Source organism: Haliotis rubra, unplaced genomic scaffold (genome assembly GCF_003918875.1).
Source record: "Haliotis rubra isolate DU_JTF1 unplaced genomic scaffold, ASM391887v1 Scf447, whole genome shotgun sequence".
Lineage (NCBI taxonomy): Eukaryota > Metazoa > Mollusca > Gastropoda > Lepetellida > Haliotidae > Haliotis > Haliotis rubra.
Window position 1 is genome coordinate 292,332 of NW_025767132.1, and position 20,414 is coordinate 312,745.

A 20,414-nucleotide genomic window follows, 5' to 3' on the forward strand; every position below is an offset into this window, starting at 1 on the left:
GACTAGGAATAGACTGCCACACATTTAAGAATTGTTTCAAAATATAAACGTCAGATGGGTTTGAAAGAATTGTATCAAAACATGTTTTGATGACTGTATGTCTAGTCCTGTAAACTTCTACAAAGGATCACCTTCTCCAAACCCATCATGTCAACATTTCAAGTAAACTATTTGATCTTTGTCATGCAGACATGATAAAACCCATGTCCTTCCTACCCACCTCATAGCAAGATGCAACTTCGCATCGCCACTAATTGGGAGAAGATAGGATCTCATGTTCGAATGTCCGATTGTGTTTGACTTGCTCAAGCTATGTTATCGATCTCCTTTACAACTGGTACAGCTGCCCTGTGGCTATACTGCTCTCCAACACTGCAATGCTTATAGCTATACAGCACCATGTCCAAGAGCCAATTCCATAACAGTTGCTGCATTCAATGACATACTACTCATAATTGGCAATTATTTGAATTTTATCCTTATCTTTAACAAGATTACCATAGTATAATAGCTATACTACTGTTGAGGGTGGGTGTAGAATGGATTTTGTTATTGACAGGTGTTCCGGTTTATGAAGAAGTTGGCCCTGAATGAGGATAACCTATATTGTACACCTCATAGTGTAACTGTGGAATCTTGGAATATCTCTGTCAGCAGGGCATATTTTTTGTCGTAACAATGTCTTCATTAGACCTGGCCAGCAGTATATAGTTCAGACATGGAGGGTTTTACTTCCTATCTCCAGGTGGTATGGCGAACCTCAGATACTGTTACCAAGATGCTCAGAGCATGAGGATATTTTGAAACAATATTCATATCTACAGGATCGTTATTGGACACTTAGCCATAACCTGCAATGGCATCACAACAAACTGGTGGATTTGTTCACAATGAATGAGTGAGTTATGCTTCGTTCAACAGTAGTTTGGTACTGTCATGGTGTGCTAGCTTTATGAGGGAGGAAAGCAAGAAGAAATACTGATTTTAGAAGTTTTCCACTTCATAGAAATGCTGGGGTCATGGGGTAGGCTAGTGATTAAAGTATTTGCTTGTCACGCTAAAGGTCTGGGTTCCATGCTCTACTCAGGTAGTGTAAAGCCCATTAAATGAGTCCAACTTGACAATGCTGGAACATGGCTAAAAGCGACATAAAATGATTCTCACTGAATCTTGGACTAAATATCATTAAAACAAAAAATGGAAAGTATATTCATCAATTAAACTATATAATCTGGATAAACTTACTTGTTCTTAAATCAGGGACATCTACATTTGATATACAATTTCACCATTAAATAAATACACTAACTTGATATGAACATTTCAATTTTTTTTATGGGTTTTGGTGAGTAACTTTATGGATAATAGCTTCATTATATTTATTGCAAAGAGTGATGTTTCCATATAGATTCTTACACCATTATCAAGCTAGAGGTTTGAAAGCTTAAAGCCTTATAACGGTATAAGAGTCTACATAAAAATACTGCTCTATGCAATAACAAGACATTTTTATCCATACAATCGTATGCATTGTTATGAACATTTCAAGGTGTTAGTCTTAGCACCATTTGAGCAATAGGTCAGATCCTAATACTAAATTCATCTATATTTACAAACCAAACAGATCGATCAACCCACAGAGCAGAATATTCAATTGCATTAGTAAAATCCCCAGCTAGTCAAAGCTCGGAGTTGACAGCGTGTCACCGATTTTCCAAACAAATTTCTTCACATTCAATTTCTGGCATTTCTTCTTTTCCTTTTCTCAAACAATATTGACCTTGCTTAGATTTGGCCAGTAACTTAGGCACTCTTCCCCTGGTAGAATAAGTCAATAGTGTTTAAAAGCAATTTCTATGTTATTTCCGCAGCTGACAAGTCCAGATTGGTGGTAGTGTTGAAGCTGGGTGAAAACTGTTTTAAATGCAACATTGCACTGTACCCTTCAGCCAATATTACCACAGCTTATGGCAGTTGTGAACCATTTTTTTCTTACTTTGAGGCAAGTTTGAATGGGTTTGACATTTGTGGTGATTCTTAGATGAAATACATTTGGAACTAGTATAAGTTTTATCATTCAGAGGAATGATTTTTCCTTCTCATAAAGAGAAATGGATCTGATTTTATACCTTAATTCCATCTTTTCAGTTATTTTGCATGGTATCATTTAAGTTCATCTAGTTGTGTTTCAGAAAGAGGTATGTTCTAGAATTCTTGAGAACTGCTTGTTTGCCTTGCATTTTGAATATAAAGGAGAAACTTACAGACATGAGCTGTCAAGGTTATCACATTAAACAGGTGCAAAATGAGGAATACTTTAATACAGAAACTATCCTTAATAACATGACATCCAGCTATCCATTTGACTATTGCCATTTGAAAAAGATGCATTTGAAACAAGATCTTTCTTTCAAACTTAAATTTTTTAGCTTTCCACTCATCTGCAGTATGTCTTCAACACATCATGTTTTCTTGTACACAATATTCTTAAAGTCTTACCTGTGGATTTTTGTTAACAAAGATAATTAGCAAATAAAAGCTGAAGCGTAACTGTGTTGGTACTGATTACACCACACCAGCAAATGTGTCATACAAAACCATGACTTGGTGCGAATCTTGTTACACTATCTGAGGTATACATCTTGGTTAAATGGTAGCAACTATGGCATCATCTCACAGAGGAATGCTTGAATAACATGAATCAAGTACCCCAGGTAACCTGGCATACCACGGCAATCACTGTGAGTGGACAGGGTATATACCAATTTTAACAGTACTTCCATCACATCCAATGTATCAGCTTCTTAAGGTATGACCTTAACTTGTTTGAGTGGCATTACATTGCAGGTATGACCTTGTGGGGATTTATGGTTAGAACAGGTCCCCAGCGGCCTAAGGTGGTTGAACGAGGCAACCAAATGAAGTGGATGGTTAGACCCTGCACAGCGAAGTGCAGCACCTAGTTGACTACATCAACTAAGCACCAAGCTTGTAACACTCAAATCTCCACTATGACTGATAAAAGAAATGGGGATATCATCGATTTATGGGTTGGGTTTCACATTACATTGCAGGCTTACTGCTACCACTGTCAAACTGACATGCTTTAATATATACTTATGAGATCTCATCCATGCAACATCAAATGGTAGAGGAAAATAGAGATATGAACTTTGACAGTTTAAAAGCAGAACTGAAGACACAAATTGATTTCACGAGAGGAAATAAATATTTACGAAAAAGACATTGCCCATCTAAACAAACTCAATCATCTGAGTTTTAGGGTATTTCTTCTCAAACATGGCATATCATGACTCACAATAATTTATGGAAATATTCATAGATAATATTATTCCAGATGACAATTTCAAAGTAACAATCATCCACTAATCTCCCAATGTTAAATGTCTGGTCTTTGATCTGTAGAATGGAATGAACATGCTGATCACAAGTTTGTGTCAACATTTACTGAAACATAAAACAAATTCACTTTCACTGGAAATACAAAGCTTCCAATCGGTATGCTCCACAAATTTCTATCAATCAATAAATTGGAAATTTCTTCAGGATGAGGTGTTTCTGAAGTGTTATCTGGGCCGCAAACAAACATTTCCTGCTGATTGCGTATTGTCATTATATCCACCATGTTCACTCTAAAGCTCAGCCGGAAGCCAATTCAGTAAATTTTTTAATCCTTACAAGAAAAATACTTTCAGTTTGGTTGTGTACTTTCTGTTGATCATACTGCAATCTAATTTCCTAACAGGCGATGAAAATATTTTATTACACTGGCACATGTAAAGAACCTGTTGGTCTTATGTGTTGTTCAACAGGGACTAGTCCTATCCCTGTGTGTGCTTAAGCTGCAACACTCAATACAACATGTTTAATAGCTTGTGAGTTTGCCAGATTTCTTTCCATCTGATTTATTTTTCAATATGTCTTGTATTTTGTAAATGCTACAAGTTAAAAGACATTGGCATTTTGGGTGATCACTTAGCAAATAACATCACTTTCATTTTGAAAAGCGAAACATTTGATAAAAATACCAATCTATTTACATTTTAATAACACTTTATATTTTCAACATATATCTATTTTGAAAAAAAAACCCCAAATCCATAAAACTGATACTTAAGTTAATCAATGAAGTAATATTACATCCATGAAAATGTAATCTTTTTAAAAATCTATTTATCTTTTGATTAAATAGATAATATATACGTTTGAAAATATGTTAAAAAACCCGTGGCAAATGGAAGCATACATTTGGTATGAAATTGTGCATCTTTCATGTAGATACCTAATGAGGGATTAACTGACAAAGAGATACTAACCCTAGTAAAACATTTCACTTGGCAACTTATCTTGCTGAAATAGAGCATTCTACATACAGCAACGGTCAGACATTTTTTTCTAATTGTTCCCTTATTTCTTTCCTTCAGTATATAGCTCACCCTTCTTGGATCATATTAACAAAGTAATTGTCTATCTGCTTCAGAAATTTAGATTTATCTGAAATACTGTTCAGTGTAATGAGGTTCGACAGGCCTTATATCAAATCCTATATAACAAAAATGAGGTATAGATTACACACTTAGTTCTTGCTGCCCTGAGATGTTCTCGATATTCAAGCTATTATCTGATCCCCTGTCATCAATAGCATAAACGGCTTGACCTATCACTTGTTCATTGCAAGAGATTGGAACAGTTGGCTGTCTTGGCGACTTATATATCCTGGCATTGCAGCAGGATCCCCTCCAAGGAGACAACTGATTCTTCTGTCAAGAAGGAGAGAAAAATGCAGGCCTGAGATTGACAAGTACCCCTCTCGTATTTTATTGAGTATTGATCTTGCCTATCTGATTCATCAAACACGATGGCCATGTCGCAGCCTCTGATAGTATCGATCCATCCATTTCACCAGACTCAGGCCATCGATGTCGTGTCAACACCTTTCATCCTACACAAGAACATGTCTATATCCAATTGCTCTCCACTAAATTCTTATCGCTCCAAGCATTCCTTATCGCTTCAAGAATTTCTTGCATCAAACCCTTTTTAGTGAATTTCAAAAGCTGTATAATGATAGATCTTCACTCTAATCGAGTAATGATTTACTATTAGAGCGTGTAGCATCGTTGGAAATTAGGTTTCACAAGAGGTAGGACTGGAACTAGATCCTCATTTTCTTATTCTTAGCTACATGAACTTTTTCCATTATGAAAACTAAGTTTAGAGGGGGTTAAATGGTAGCAATGTTGAACTATCACTGAATATGTATAATTTGATATTTACCACAATTTTAATCGGTCCTAAAGGTTTCTTTATCATGAAACTATTCACAATATTCCACATTACATCGAAACCATAGTTAATCAAACCGTGATAACACAAGGTGTTCAAGAAGAAATGTACTCAGATGTGAAAAGGATCATATGTAACGTGAATTTGATAAATCTCCACTGCTACAACTGACCAATATGTTAGACAAAGCGGATATGTCCAAACACTAAGGTCTCACAGCATGGGCTGAGTGCATAATTGGACCGCACTCCAGAGAAAATGCAGCTGTCAAATGCTCTGTCTGATGTGCCTACAGCACCTACTATGAACTAGATGGTTGTAGGATTCTCTAATGATCTGTAATCCTAGCATAATGACTGGATGCAATCTTCCTTATCCACCACCATAGTTTATATTTCAGTGTATGATCATGCACAAACCACCACTTGCTGCTTTTTTTCTGACAAAGCAATGAATTAGTTTGAGAGGTAACCTAGCAACACGGTTCTGTCTCTCACTTGATTTGATAACGTTTGGAGGGAAATATAGATTCATGTCAAGACATTTTTTTATTACATGATATTTTTATCATCATTTAACTGAAATGTTCAATACTTGTTTTCAAACTTGACAAAACACAGAATCAATTTATTTAAATGACATGAAATTCAAAACTGTAAAATTGGACACAGTACTTATACAAATATACGACTTTCTCAAACAATGAAGTATTCAAAAAGCAGTCACTTAACTGATACAAAGCATTTTCAAATCATGAAAAAAACCTGATTCTGTCTAACGGCCTATGAAATTATTTCTTGTGTTAGCAATTTTGGACAAGGAAAGTGCTTCGTGCACCACCTATCCATGCAATCATGTGAGTTTATTTTTAGCTGGGGAAAAAAACACCAAATTCCTATCAAGCAATGACCAGGCATGCTTGTTTTTACTATGCAACACAGGAAGTTAGTTGGTGGTAATGGTTTAGTAGGCATCAATCTTACTCAAGCCGACTCACAGGCTAAAGTCTATATCAGAATATCATGCTTGGAACCTGTGCATTCTATTATACAAGGAATAACATTGAGTTTCTGATGTGAATATAATAAAATTGTTCTTGAAATCCCAGGAGTTACGGACTTCCAAAGTATGGTGACTGAATATTTGGATATGTTGGTTTCAAGTTATTGAATGAGAGAAAAATAATGTTTAATAGGAAATCATGTTGAGGACAAAGTTTATTTTTTAAACACCAACTTCACCCTATAAATAATTTTGTTTTAACCAGATAAACCAGCGATAGATATCATGAGCAACAATATAGGCTGCACTGGTTGATAACAATCACCCAAGTTACCGAGCCTGACCAATTGATTGCCCTTTATGACAAGCATAGGTGGCTTGGGACCTGCACATATTTTAGCTCAAGCATCCTATATTAATCCAATTTTCAGTACCTGAAACTACAAAACTTAGAGGCACCTTAACAGTCAAGGGTTCCCTTTAACAATTACTATTACATAAACCTTAAACACAAGCTTATCTCAGTTAGTTATATCTTAGTTAGCCTACTAATGAAGGTGAATCTGGAATTTATACCAAGAACCACTTAACCCTTGCATATCTAAGGGACACAACTCCGCACTGTGAATTGCAGAAGCTTACACCACTGGACCACATTGAAACCTGCATTGAAAGTAGGGAGTATTTCTCTTAGCCAGTCACACATGTGATTTTTGAAATGGTGTATACCCTAGAAATAAATGTGAATGCACCAACTTGAGCCGGTTTGCTGGGTTTTGAAAAAGGGCAGATACATGTTCAAATTGTGGATGCCATAGTCCCCAAGAAAGGATGCTTAACTAGATTTCATGTAAATCAATTTTCATGATCCCCTCAAGCAAGAAATCATTGCTAAGAAGGGATCGTTAAAGGTCACAGTTCATTCAATGCTGAACAGGTACAATATCAGCTTGTCAAGAATGGACCACTTCACTCATGCAAATAGCTTCACAACTGCCGTGAAAGGACATTTTCGGCAACATTTTTTGTGTGTATTGATTATGTGTACATGACATAAATAGTTTTTCATGAAAGATCTTAGCTTACATTTAACTATATACTAGTGTATATTACTACATAGTCATCTCTGTTGAAACATTTTAAGAAATAAGTACTATTGTAAGACATTTGCTCTGAGATTATGTTGTTGCCACTGTGTGGTGTAAAAAGAAACTGCATGACTGAATGAAAAGGCTTCAATCAATACCAGCCTCTGCAGAGGACTCTGGAAGCAACAGTCTGACTGTACATCATGGGCAACTGCAGTTGGTAACCAATCACCAGTACTTTATATTAGGGTCATATTGATGGCAAATAAATGAGTAGATTAACGAGGCTGTACTGTACTATGAAACAACATTATTATATAATGATGATTTCACTGAAAGTATGCACAAAGAAATTCTAAACCAAGTTACATTTTCTTAATCAAAGCTTCTTGTCCAAAACTTGGGATCATTTGACTATGTATTTATCATACAGATTCCCATTCCAGTATCAAATTATAATGTAACTATCATCAAGACACTTGAAAATGCTTTGATATTATTTTTTAACAACTTCAATATCTCACCAGATTTCTTTTTTTATACTACATGAATATATTATTAACTTAAAACTACCAACTGTGAACAGAGTTTTCACTGCTTGAAAAACTTCAAACAAAATTTGTTCCTTTTTCGAATGAAAGTTCATCCAAAACAAAAACGACATTTCCATATCTGATCTAACAAGAAAATTTTGGAATGATAGATGTGCCAGCATCATTTCCGCATAAATAAAATTCTTTATAACACACATCTGGTCTTCAAATCCCAGGCAATATTTCATAGATGAGAGGACAGTATCCTCAAAAAGTGGTTGAATGTCTTTAACGGACACCACCAATCTACTGCATTCTGGTCCATGTATGATTAAATGTTCACCAGGAGACTCCTGTCCATCTATTGATCATATCTGCTAGCTCTGTACGTTAGCTCTGCCTCTCTATATTAGCCTACTGGAATAATGACTGCAACTGAAGGCCTTATCTGTGAAGTGTTTTGCAGCATGGACTATGTACACATCATCGATTAAAAAATCTCCTTTACAGTGGTGAGTTTAGGGGTGTAATCTATGAGGAAAGTTATCTCCTAGCTGTCTAGAGTACTGGGCAAAAAACAAGATTGGACATAGAGGGAGCTTTCAGAGAAATTATGATATAGAATGTACACAAGGAATCAAAGCCTTTGTGGTGAGGATATGGCTACACAGTTTCATCTAGCAATTCTGAATAAAGTTTAAACAAATACAGATGGAAAACAATATCAATGTCTAACATCCCAATATATATAGGATCAAATGACCCTTCATTTGAACATAATCATATGAGATATATATTTACATATTTTGTCACTTCATTTAGGCTGCTACTATTTTTTTTTCTGACAGTTCTACTATGTTATTTTAGCTGATTTAATGAATAAAGAATTCAGGAATTAATCATTGTCTGACTAGATCTTGTTCATGATGAAAAATGTGCCATTACTATTCTGTCCCCAGCTTCTCTACTGCTGCTCCAGTGACGCACATAACTCCATGGCTGTGCTACCATGTACAGGCCTTAATTTGAGAGCAAGGTACTTTGCGTAATGTGCAGGTTTTTTCCAAGCTTGATGCAAAGGCTGTAATTTTGGTTCTTCTCCTGACATTGATTGAAATGAGTATAAGATGACCTGTAGTTAGTTTGCCTCTACACAGAGTACTCTATGTAAAGATCTGAATGACCTGGCAACAGGGCCATTTCTTAACATGTGAGTTTAGCGCCATAACTATGACTCAGAACCTTTAAATAGTGAAGATGGCTGTATTGTTAATATTGTTGAAAGATGGCTACAACTTTATTAGATATGCTATTTTTTAAATCCTAATATTATCCCTACCATATCATAACCATTTTCCAACCAGGCCATACCTCTTACAGTGACTGTGTTCTCATAACCACTATGGAAGTCAGGGTGTGCAAGGTCATCTCAGTTTACTTTTCTGGCTTACAGGTTAGTGACACTAAATTCTCGTAAAAGTGAAGAAATCTTTAAGTGAACTGACATCATCATTATAATGATATTTCTCTTTCTATGTACATAGACCCCCAAAATTACAAAACTAAAAACTAAACTGGTCTGGCATAATGAGTGGCCATCAGAAAAATGTTTATCTTTGGAAAAGAAAAAAAGGTTCTATTTTAAAAATTCAACATCTTTTTGAACATGTATCAAAACATCTCAATCTTGATACACGTTAGTTATGACATCACATCCATTTTATCAAATTACACTAATCATAATATTGTCATTATTAATTGACCAAAGGAATCAGTCCAAACATATTTTGTTCTTGCTACTTCACAAAATTTATCAATGCACATGTTTTACACAGTGAGGTGTTTATGTAAACACTATAGATACAGTCTTTTTGTTAATCAAGATTTTCCAAATGCACATTCTCCCCTGAGTGCTGATGGCTTTATTTAGCCACAATACATTCCAGATATGACTTATTGCAAGCACGCACGTTTATATTACCAGCCGTTCCTTTTTTTAAATAGTTGTAAAAGCATGTGCTCATAGATAATATCTAATTAAGAGATTTTTCAGCAAACTGACAAAGTGGATTGCATGGTGACGATCGATCAAAGCAACATGTTGCTTAGATATGTCACAACAAAAGAAGTGCACTTTGAAATGGAAATGATGTACCTCTTTGACTGTAGATAAGCTGGATTTTGGGAGCCAGCAAAAAGACTCCATAGAAAGGGGTTGGCCTATGTAAAAGTTACACTTCATTGAGACTATATTTCCGTTAGTAACAATCTTTCCCCATGAAAATGTGAAATTTGTCATTTCTAGGCCAAACATGATGATTTTCCATTTCATTTGTATTTCTTGTAAGTAATGTATTTTTAGTAAGTAATTAGGATTACTGAGTCAATTTGTCTCATGAATAAAGCTGGAAGTAGTAATTTTCTGTACACATGTTTTCTCACAATTCACTGGTAAATACATTAAAACAAACTCAACATTACAATGGAAAAGAATTTTGATGCAATGGTTGGAAAAAATAGTATCTCACACTATTATTTTAGCAGGCACAATACATTCTGATATTATGTTGTTATAATTGCAGGTTTTACTTTAATAAACTAGTACACTAAAATACGGCAAAAAATCATACATTATTGCAAAGAGTACAAAAAAACCTTGACCATGCAAAATGGAAAACAAAAAGTCATCAAAGTTTAACAATCATGAGCATTCCAAACTTTTTCACAAAAACGCAAATAAATGATGAAACAGAATGAAAGAAATGATACAATATAGTACAGAGATTCTGACTGGTTAATGACTGACTAAAGCAGGGTTGTGTAACACCTCATGACAAGTACAAAAGCGGGATTCATCTATGTGTCAATACAAGCTGATGGGGATTGCAAGATGCTGCAATCTCAAGACAACAAGACATACTCACCTATTATACCATCTGTGTGATGAACATACAGAACACAGTATTAGAAACAGAAAACATTGGTTCCCCTTTCACGGACAATCAATGACAGCTGTGCTATTAGAACATAGGTTTTGCATATTGTTCCTTGCACAATGAGTATGTCTGCAGTTTTATATTGTTTGATTTTTCTTTGTCAAACTGTCATTCATAGCTGTGCAATCAGAACATGGGTTTTCCATGTTGTTCTTAGCACCATGCATATGTTTGTTGTGTTATGTTTGGATTTTTTTCAATCCATCCATTTTTTCAGTGGATTGTTTCTGAATGACAGGTACCAAATGTAAAAACAGATAAAATCAGAAACTGAGAACATTTCTGATGTTACATGGACATGAAAAAGACTATATGAATATATCAACACAGAAACACAATCACCAAAAAAAAATCAGATTCTAAAATCATTTCATCACCTCATTAGAACAGAGTGACATCTTTAGTTAATCACAGATTCTATCCTGAATCAGTAGTAATGATGAGCTGACCCAAAATCAGATTGGAAGCCATCAATCTCCCTAGATTGGTGTATCATCTAAATGTGCATTCCACTACATAACAGTTTGTCCAATAAACGCAAACAGATTATTGATGAGTATTCGGTAAAACACAAAAAGAGATCAGGATAGTTGCAGACCTTTCATTTTTTTAATTCTCAACATAATCAAAATAAAAGTCCACTTCAGAGTCTAAAATCATTCCTTCAAAATTACAGCTCTTCCTAGCCATGTTCAATGGATCTTATTTTTAGTGTGGAATGTTTTCGTTGGCAGCTGTTCGTGAACAAAAATAATAAGACTGACCTAGCTCACATACAAATTAACCCACAACCTGCTTGCTTTAAAAACTCATCCACTATACACCTGACTACAGTGTAATCAACCTCCAAAAGAGCACAGAAAAGAATATAGGTATAACATCAGAAGATTACAGCAATATTCCTGAAGGTGAAATAGTTGTATTTCAGAGTACACCAACTTCCAATTTCTTCAAAAATGATAAAACGCGAGGAATGTAAATTACATCTACACATCCATCAATGCTTGTATGTGAAACAGTTTCCAAGTACCCACGAACAAGTCTTGCACGTCATCGCATGATATTCACCGAAGACCCATATCTGTCTGTCTACAAAGAATTCCTAATAAACCAAGACGAAGAATGAACCAAACCAGTTTTATGACACCAAAGTAAACATGGGCTGTGCAGATAGTTTCTAAAGCAGCCATTTACTTGGAATAAAGAGAAAGGATGCTTGTGGTTTACATTATCAAGGTAAGGAGAATGTTGCAAGGTATTTCTGAACCCACTGCAGATGTAGTTGTTCATCAAATACCATATCCCACAGCACTTTCTCAAGGTGCAGACTGTATGTGACTAGTTGTTAGGAATGCTTTAAGGTGAGCTGCAGCAGGTATATAAAATAACCAGAATGTCAGCTTATGTAAATAATTCCATAAATGTTAAATAGTGTTTTCATGTTATTTCAAAATCACACTAACATACTAAAAGTATACATTTCTGTAAATATTCATACATGAAAATAAATGGATTGAAAGTATTTTGATAATCCTTTGAACTTTTGAGTATCAGAGCATCCGAAGTTTTCAGTGATTATAACTCATCATCATGAAACTTATCAAAGACCGAAGATGTTATTTCAAGAAGGGCGGAAATGGATGCAACTGAAGTGTGTCAGGAATCAAGGACTATGTCCGAACTGTTCCACAGATTTTTCTATATGTAATACAGTCACCATCACAAATATAACCATATCTCTACAGTGTGTCCTGTAAACTAATTCAAAACATGAAAATAACATATCAAAAGTGGATTCAATACTTGCTTAGTATGTCCTATGGACCTTATAACCTCTCTCTAGTGATTAAGATAAGAAAGACAAGATTAGCAATCTTTTGAAGCTACTATGCAACATTATCTGTATGCTTAAGGGAGACTTTTTAACGAACCAATCACTATTTTCGGAAAACATTGAATGGATCAGCACCACTGATAAAGATAATAAATTAGAACAAGGGTCTAGGTGCTGACAGGGAGTAGGAATACAAGATGGCTGATGATTTTTACACTAGGGTGTTTAGAGCAAAATACCGATACTGTCATTCCTTGGAGAATACAGCTAGGGAGAAAATGTTTTTGCAAGGGTATGCGAGATCAGAAATCCGATGGTGACAGTCCCTATGGATAGAATAGAAGTTGATGATTTTTGCATGTGATGGTGTATGGAAGTGCTAGATCTGGGAATACTGGCAGTGCTAAGGACACAGAATACATTGAAATTTCATTTTGTCCAATGAAGTGATCTGTTAGATGTAATGGGATAAATACTTCATATAATAAATGTGTAATTAATATAACACAAATGCGAAAGAAAAAGTTTTACACAGATGATACTGCTCTCTTATTGCACAAAAGTGTCCCATTCGAAGTCCCTTGAACATGAATGAGGGAATTATTTGAAAAAGAAACCAGAAATTAATTAAACAGTTGAGAACCAACCTTTTACCACATCAAGATATAAAAAAAATCTTGGACATAGACATTCACTTAAACCAAATTACTTTTTCATATATCTTATAAATTTGATCACAGCAACACTAAACTGCACTGAACTTAACTCTGATGATTTTGAATTGATTGGGATTTGTATATAATTTCAGTGAGCGTTAAAAACATCAACTCAGCCCAGTCTGTTTTTGGTCCTGTACTGGAACGTTAACACACCATGATAAATTGTATTAATGCATTACTGCTGCTCCTGTTGATTCATAATGACACCCTAGTGCTAAACAAGTTTAACCTTTTTAAACAAATAATATTTGTTAAGTGCTTTTAAGGTATTTGAAAGCCAGATTACATAAAATGAAAAGAAAACATTCAAAGTTTATGTGTCACATGTGTAATTTCATTGCTGTTTTTCCCAAATTTCATCAATGTTTTTGTTACTCTGACAGTTTATGGGCATCTCTGATACAGACTGGTGACATGTGAGAGCAAACTTTAATCACCTTCCTTGTGATGACAAATGACGATGCATCATCATCAATCAACAGTTATGATCATAAAGAAACAGCATATAAAATCAATGATCTACAATACCAAATTTTGATACCTTTGCACATATGCTCTTTAGACAAGATCTTCATAATAAAAAGGAGATCACTGTCGAAAAAAGACTTGATAAAGCGTGACAAGCTGTTAAAATGAGAGAGAGTGATTTTATCATGGCTTTTCTACAAATGAAAGATGACAGATGCAAAGTTAAGAAAATTATTCTGAAATTTCCCATTTACACTCCATTCAGTGATTAGAGTGAGGGCATGTGATGTCACTAACTGTCACGCCACCTCTTATCGTATTCTCGATCAATGCAAAAAGGCCACCAAGGGCACCAAAAAAGTTGTCTTCAAAGAAATGAAAACATCGAACAATTTTTCAGTGCTTCATTGATAGAGATACAGAAACTACTCCTTCCATTAGCCGAGAAACTGTAAAGGATGTCCTAAAGTATTGCAGTTTCCACGATCTGCACTTGCAGTGCATATGTCATGTTTCTTGGAACACTGCAGAGTTATCAACAAAACTTGACCCCAGTATCAAACATTTCTTAAGACACAAAGTTCCCTGAAAATGAGGAACCATCAAAAGAAGACATCCTGAAATTTTCCTTACTGAAACTATAATTAAAAGTTTTAAATTGCCCAAATTCAATTTCTTGAACCTGCACTTCAAACACGTAGCAGTCAATTACTAATAGACAATGTTGTGAAACATTTCAATTGAACAGGTCACCCTCTAGAATAAACACAATTTCAAAGAGTAACTGCTGAGAAAGATTTTAATTGGAAAAAGCTTAACAGCTGACAGTGATATGCATACATTATGCATGGGTTTGTCAAGCTGTCCATCAATGCCAAGGTGGACAGGATGGCATGATGAGGGGCAACTGACCGAATAAAATGCAGATTTAGGGAGGGGGTGGCTGACAGGGTCTTTTTCCTGTAACTCCATATTCCGCCTCATTAGCAAGCCCATAGCATGGGTGACAGTCCATTATAGCTGCCAGTCAGCTATGACAGGGCGCAACCACTGTCACTGTCCAACTGCACAGTTGCGGAATTTCTTGGGAACATACTACAGATATGTGAAAGCAGTTCATTATGACATGAACACTCACCCTGCCCTACTGAACTTGTCAATCAAGCAGATAATGAATTCAGGTTAACATTTGTGAATTAAACATTTGATTCCTGATTGTCATTTCATGGCAGCAGTTTTGAGGCCATTTCTTGACTTTAATAATAGAAATACTCTGTGACAGGAATGTCAAAGGCTTGAGAATATGATTATGTTGAGAATCACCTCCAGGGAGCATCCAGAAGAGGAGCTGATGGTGGTTATGGGTAGTTCAGGAATGACAGATGTGACCACAGCGCTTCTCCTCAATCACTTGTCCGATTGGGTAGTTCATGTAGGAAGTAACAGAATTCCAGAAATTTGCATGATATTTAGTTTGCATGACATGTGTAGGGTTGTGTAGGTTGTTGATGTTTTTTCTCATCTTTCATCAAGAATGACACATTTACAACTGTAATGTCTGCAGATGATTTGGTTTGTCTTGATCGAGCATTCTCATGCTATGAAAAAGATGGAAATAACACAATTGCAGCTGCTTTAAAACATTTGTTGTACAAGACTGCTTCACTCACAGCAATAGGTTGTCCAACATCATTCTAAGGTCATCATGAGGGGGTCAGTCATGGTCAATGTCTAGTCCGACTATGGCAGACACTTGATCCACTTTTCTAACACCATTGAAACATTGATGTTTATCTTGCTCTGTATATTCACAACCACTGGGGAATGCTGGCACAATGTACCCCAATATATGTAAAGTTACACATGACGTTCTATACATCCACAATCAATGGGTTCAAAATAACATCCCCCATTGATTATTGATTGTACTGTCAACCATGTTGTGATAGACCTAAAACATCACTGACAACTAGTCTGTCCAGCTCAGTTTTAGAATGATTTGGCAAGTCTGGCTTGCCTTAGTTTTGCCTGAAATTAGGCATTGTTCTGGGATCCACTTGGATGGTATTCTTTATTTTGTAGACATATTTAAAATATTTCTGTCTAGCTGACAACACTCACTCCTAAGAAACATCCTGTCTCCTGAGCAAGATACCTGACAATCGATCTCGCACTAATTCCATAAGTCCCTTGTTTAACATGATAGTTTTAGTTTACAATGACTTCGTCAAACCAAGACATAAATCTATTGTTGTGTTCAAAGGCTAACACCCAAATCTGTTTCAAGTCCCACAGCTTAATATAACATGGACTTTCACAACAAACATCAACAAACCGGGACCTGAATCCACTGAGGTTTATATGAAGGCAGGCAGTGAACAACATAAGATCCATTTCAGAATCTAACAGCTTGAATTCAAGGGCAAAACAGAAACTATCCACTTGGCTGACATTTCTCCCCCATGGTCACAGGATCAGGTGGTGTCCAGATACCTCAGCTTGACTTTCTCCTCACCAAGTTGTATGAAAATACTTTGACTTGTGAGCAGCCATTAGATGTCACTTTGTCATGCTTCTCTTCATGTAACAAGTCACATGACTTTGATCCCAACTTGAGTGATGTAACAGACTTGGTGAAAACAGTCAAGTGTTTGACATCCAGCAGTACGAGTCATGCTCCAAGTGATGTTAAATTCCTTTCAGTTCTTGGTTACAAAAATTGCCGATGGCTGTTCAATGATTCATGTGAAACACAAAATTACAAGATGGCAACTTTGATGTTTGCAGAAATGCTTAAATTAAAATTGTTGACATTTTATCTGTCATCTGACAAAGTTACAGAACATATTTTAAAATACTATATTATTTTAAGAGATACTTTACTATTATCATCATAAAAAAAGTGAGCGAGTTTAGTTTTGTGCCGCATTCAGCAATACTCCAGCTATATGGCGATTGTCTGGACCAGGCAATCCAGTGATCAACAGCATGAGCATCGATCTGTGCAATTGGGAACCGATGACATGTGTCAACCAAGCCAGCGAGCCTGACCACCTGATCCACTTACTCTAGAATTTAAAACATCTCCAAGGGAAATCTGCTAAGTAAAATGTAATACTGATATTAAACATAACTGTGGGAAATGGCCTTTAGGAAAAATGTGGATCACAGCATTGGCTTTTATGTTCTTATACTGCATTAAGCAGTATTTGCTATCATTATTCAATGCTTCACTGTTTCACCTGATATTACAATCTGAGTTTATAACTATCTCAGGCCTGGTTTCTAAAATCTCAGGCAATACTGGGCTGAAAAACAAGCAAACTGATAAATACTATTATTTATCACTTCCATGCATGTTTCAAACTACAACTTATGACTTGCCACTTGTCCCCCGTTGTGCAATATTGTTTGTGACCCAATCATCCTCCATTGTTTCATGCAATCAGATAATCCTCTACCACAGGCCAGTCTGAGCAAATATTGCTCCAGCGGTATTTTCTGTGTCCGGATGATGTCCTTGTTCTCAAAAACAACAAACTGCCCTATCAGCCAACCATTTCTCACATCTGTCAGAAAAGTGTGACAGAAAGAGTTGATCTTGTTAATCTGCACATCAAACATGGGCTGAAGAACTCTGTAAATCATGCAATCTTGAAGACTGAATGGCTAACTTTGACCTCATGGCCCAATCTGGATGGCCATTGATGGAACTCCAATATGGCTGCTCAGTCATTCATTGCACAGGTTGGAACCAAATTAGAATTAGAGAGTTACAACTGGGATGATTTGATAATGCCAGACCCCTTCTGTGTGGTGGTTGTCCTCAAACAAAGAAATGAAAACCATTGGTCCTCTGGGGAACAAATATGTTTAATTTCTGGTGACATGGTTTTGTACTTCTGTGACAATGATTGCAAAACTAGTCCCTGCTTTTGTTTTCGTTAACATGACATGACCTTCAAAATGATTGACATTATTATACATGTAATCAGCTCATCTCCATAAAATCAGATTCCACTTCAAAATTAATCAGAATCAGATATTTTGAAAGATGACAGTCTCAAGGCAATTCCAAAGAGCATGAGCATACTCCATCCAATGGTTACATACCCAGCAACATTACACAGAAATCATGATTTGCAAGCTACATGACACAAAGTGGAAGCTTTCAATCTAAGCTACATATTAAGTCGGGGTTTTTTCCAATTTGACATTAAAATTTATCTGTGCAAAGTGGACAGTTGAAAGTTTCTTGCAAAGTGACTGGGTCTCAACTTTCAAATACACTGATATGTCTCTAATTTTCAAAATCAAGAAAACCCAAAACATTAGATCAATCACTTGTCAAGTCACACTTTTTATAAGACACTCTGCCGATATACATAAAGGTTAGATTTAAAAGTTTTACATGTTCTGATAAATCTATATATTTCACAGTTTGTTTTAACATGACAGCATAATCTTTTATCCCTTGACTAACAAACTGCATTTTTCACTTTAAAGAAGCTGCACAAAACAACCATTTCCAAGAACTAAAAGCTCCCATTACTCATCTATCCCCCAAAATCTCAAACAAGAAAAATATATTTGAGGAAATTATCATGACATGAATCAGTATTTACAATGATATATAATGGTTATACAGAACACTCAGCTTATGCTTGTATGCATGTGTTCATACAGACTTTCATGTAGCCATGACATAAAGATGCTAATTTCTAAGGAAAAGATTTTATCTTGTGTGATATTTTGTCTAATGAGGCAGGAAACATGGCCCACCTTGCAAAATACTTAATAATTTCAAAATAGGTAGTGGATACAAAACACACCCTGTAGCATGATTGTATAGATGAAGTGATTATAACTCCCATACTTTAACATACACTAACGCCAGGGTCGCCTTGAGAATTTTTGGAAAAGTCATAAAAAATCACAATCATCCTCACTGCACCTACAAAAAATCCTAAGTACTGCCTACTGTTGCATATTCCATATTTTCCTATTCATGTTCATTCTTTTCTGACCATGGTGCCATATCCAGAACAATGTACTTGAGCCCCTTCCCTTGTCTCCATCCAAACCCCTTGTTCCTCCTTCATTGTTACATGGTCAATCTGTCACATTAAAACAGCATCAATAACACATAATAGCCTGTCTCCCTCTCCCATGACCACACTAGATGACCACACAGGGACATTAAAACCCAGTTCTCCAAACACTTCTTAACCACAAGTGACTACAATATTTCTGGAAACGATCTTTACAATGACCAGTCCCTCGAGACCATCAATTCATAGTATGTAACTTGTAATGACTCCCTAAGGGCTAGTCTTGCATATCTAACCAATCAAATTGAATGTTCTGCTTGACTTGATGAGCCATGACCAATCAAATTAAGTTCAACCTCTTTCCACCCATCAGACTTCATTATTCAAATGCCTTCTTACTGTGAAAGTGTTAAATCAGTTTATGACCATGTGCTACTTACATGACAACTAAGTTAAACTGTACAACCCCTTCAGACAGATTTTACAGGCTAATCTAATGAAAGTGCTTGTTTCCCTTAACATGCTATGTCAACTGACCAATACCAACTGATGCCAGGCCCTTGAGACAAGCTCCACATCAACACTGGACAAATATGTTTAGGCAACATAAATACTATCAATAGAAACCCATAAAACTACAAAAGTTGACATAATGACAATTTACCCATAATAAAACCTTGTGTATCATACTCAAGTAAATGTCAAAAGGCATAAATGACTGTCATTGGCAAAGGTTTAAACTTTATAGCTAACACAATGTACGCACATATTTAGAAATAGTAACAAAGGGTGCCTTAATCATTTTTGATACATAAAAACTGATACATATGTTCTAACACCTCATTATCCATAAAGTAAATTATCTTTGATGAAATTGATTAGAATAAGATCCTAGAGGACATGAGTACACAAATGGTAAAATCTAAAGAGGTGAGGTGAAATTGGGTTTTACGTTGTGCTTGAGAATATTTCGCTCATATGACGACGTGCATGCATGTGTATGTGTATGTGCGGCTGCTTGTACTAGCCCAGACTTAAGCTGGTTTTATAGTGCTAGCCCACTGAGATACCATGCCGCAATGAAGCATGAATACCCCACTCAGACACATTATATACTGACTCCGAGCCAACCAGTCGTTGTTGTACCCATTAATGCCGAGCACCAGGCAGGGACCAACAAGTACCATATTTTAACGTCTTTTTTGTATGACGCGGTCGGGATCGAACCCGCGACCTTCTGCTCTAACCACTACACCACGGAGGCAGTCCGTAAAATCTAAAGAAACCTACAATCATATTCCCAACACCTGAACTATTCAATCTCTTCAACTTATCTGATCAGCCATGTTAACTCGACCTTATCACAACCAAACTAATCAGAATTTCCATTTTCATTAGGCAAACAGGTGCCATACT

At 35.9% G+C, this 20,414-nt stretch overlaps 1 protein-coding gene across 2 annotated transcripts in view; it reads right to left on the minus strand.

Moving 5' to 3' along the window:
* LOC124289707 (E3 ubiquitin-protein ligase TRIM9-like) overlaps window positions 1-20,414 on the minus strand; it is a 189,592-nt gene that overhangs the window by 49,673 nt on the left and 119,505 nt on the right. The window contains exon 5 of one of the 2 annotated variants that reach the window (XM_046726334.1): window positions 10,855-10,866. The exons of the other annotated variant lie outside the window; for it this stretch is intronic. Coding sequence (XP_046582290.1) covers window positions 10,855-10,866 — 12 coding nt within the window. The remainder of the gene's footprint in view (window positions 1-10,854; window positions 10,867-20,414) is intronic. 2 annotated transcript variants of the gene reach the window in all.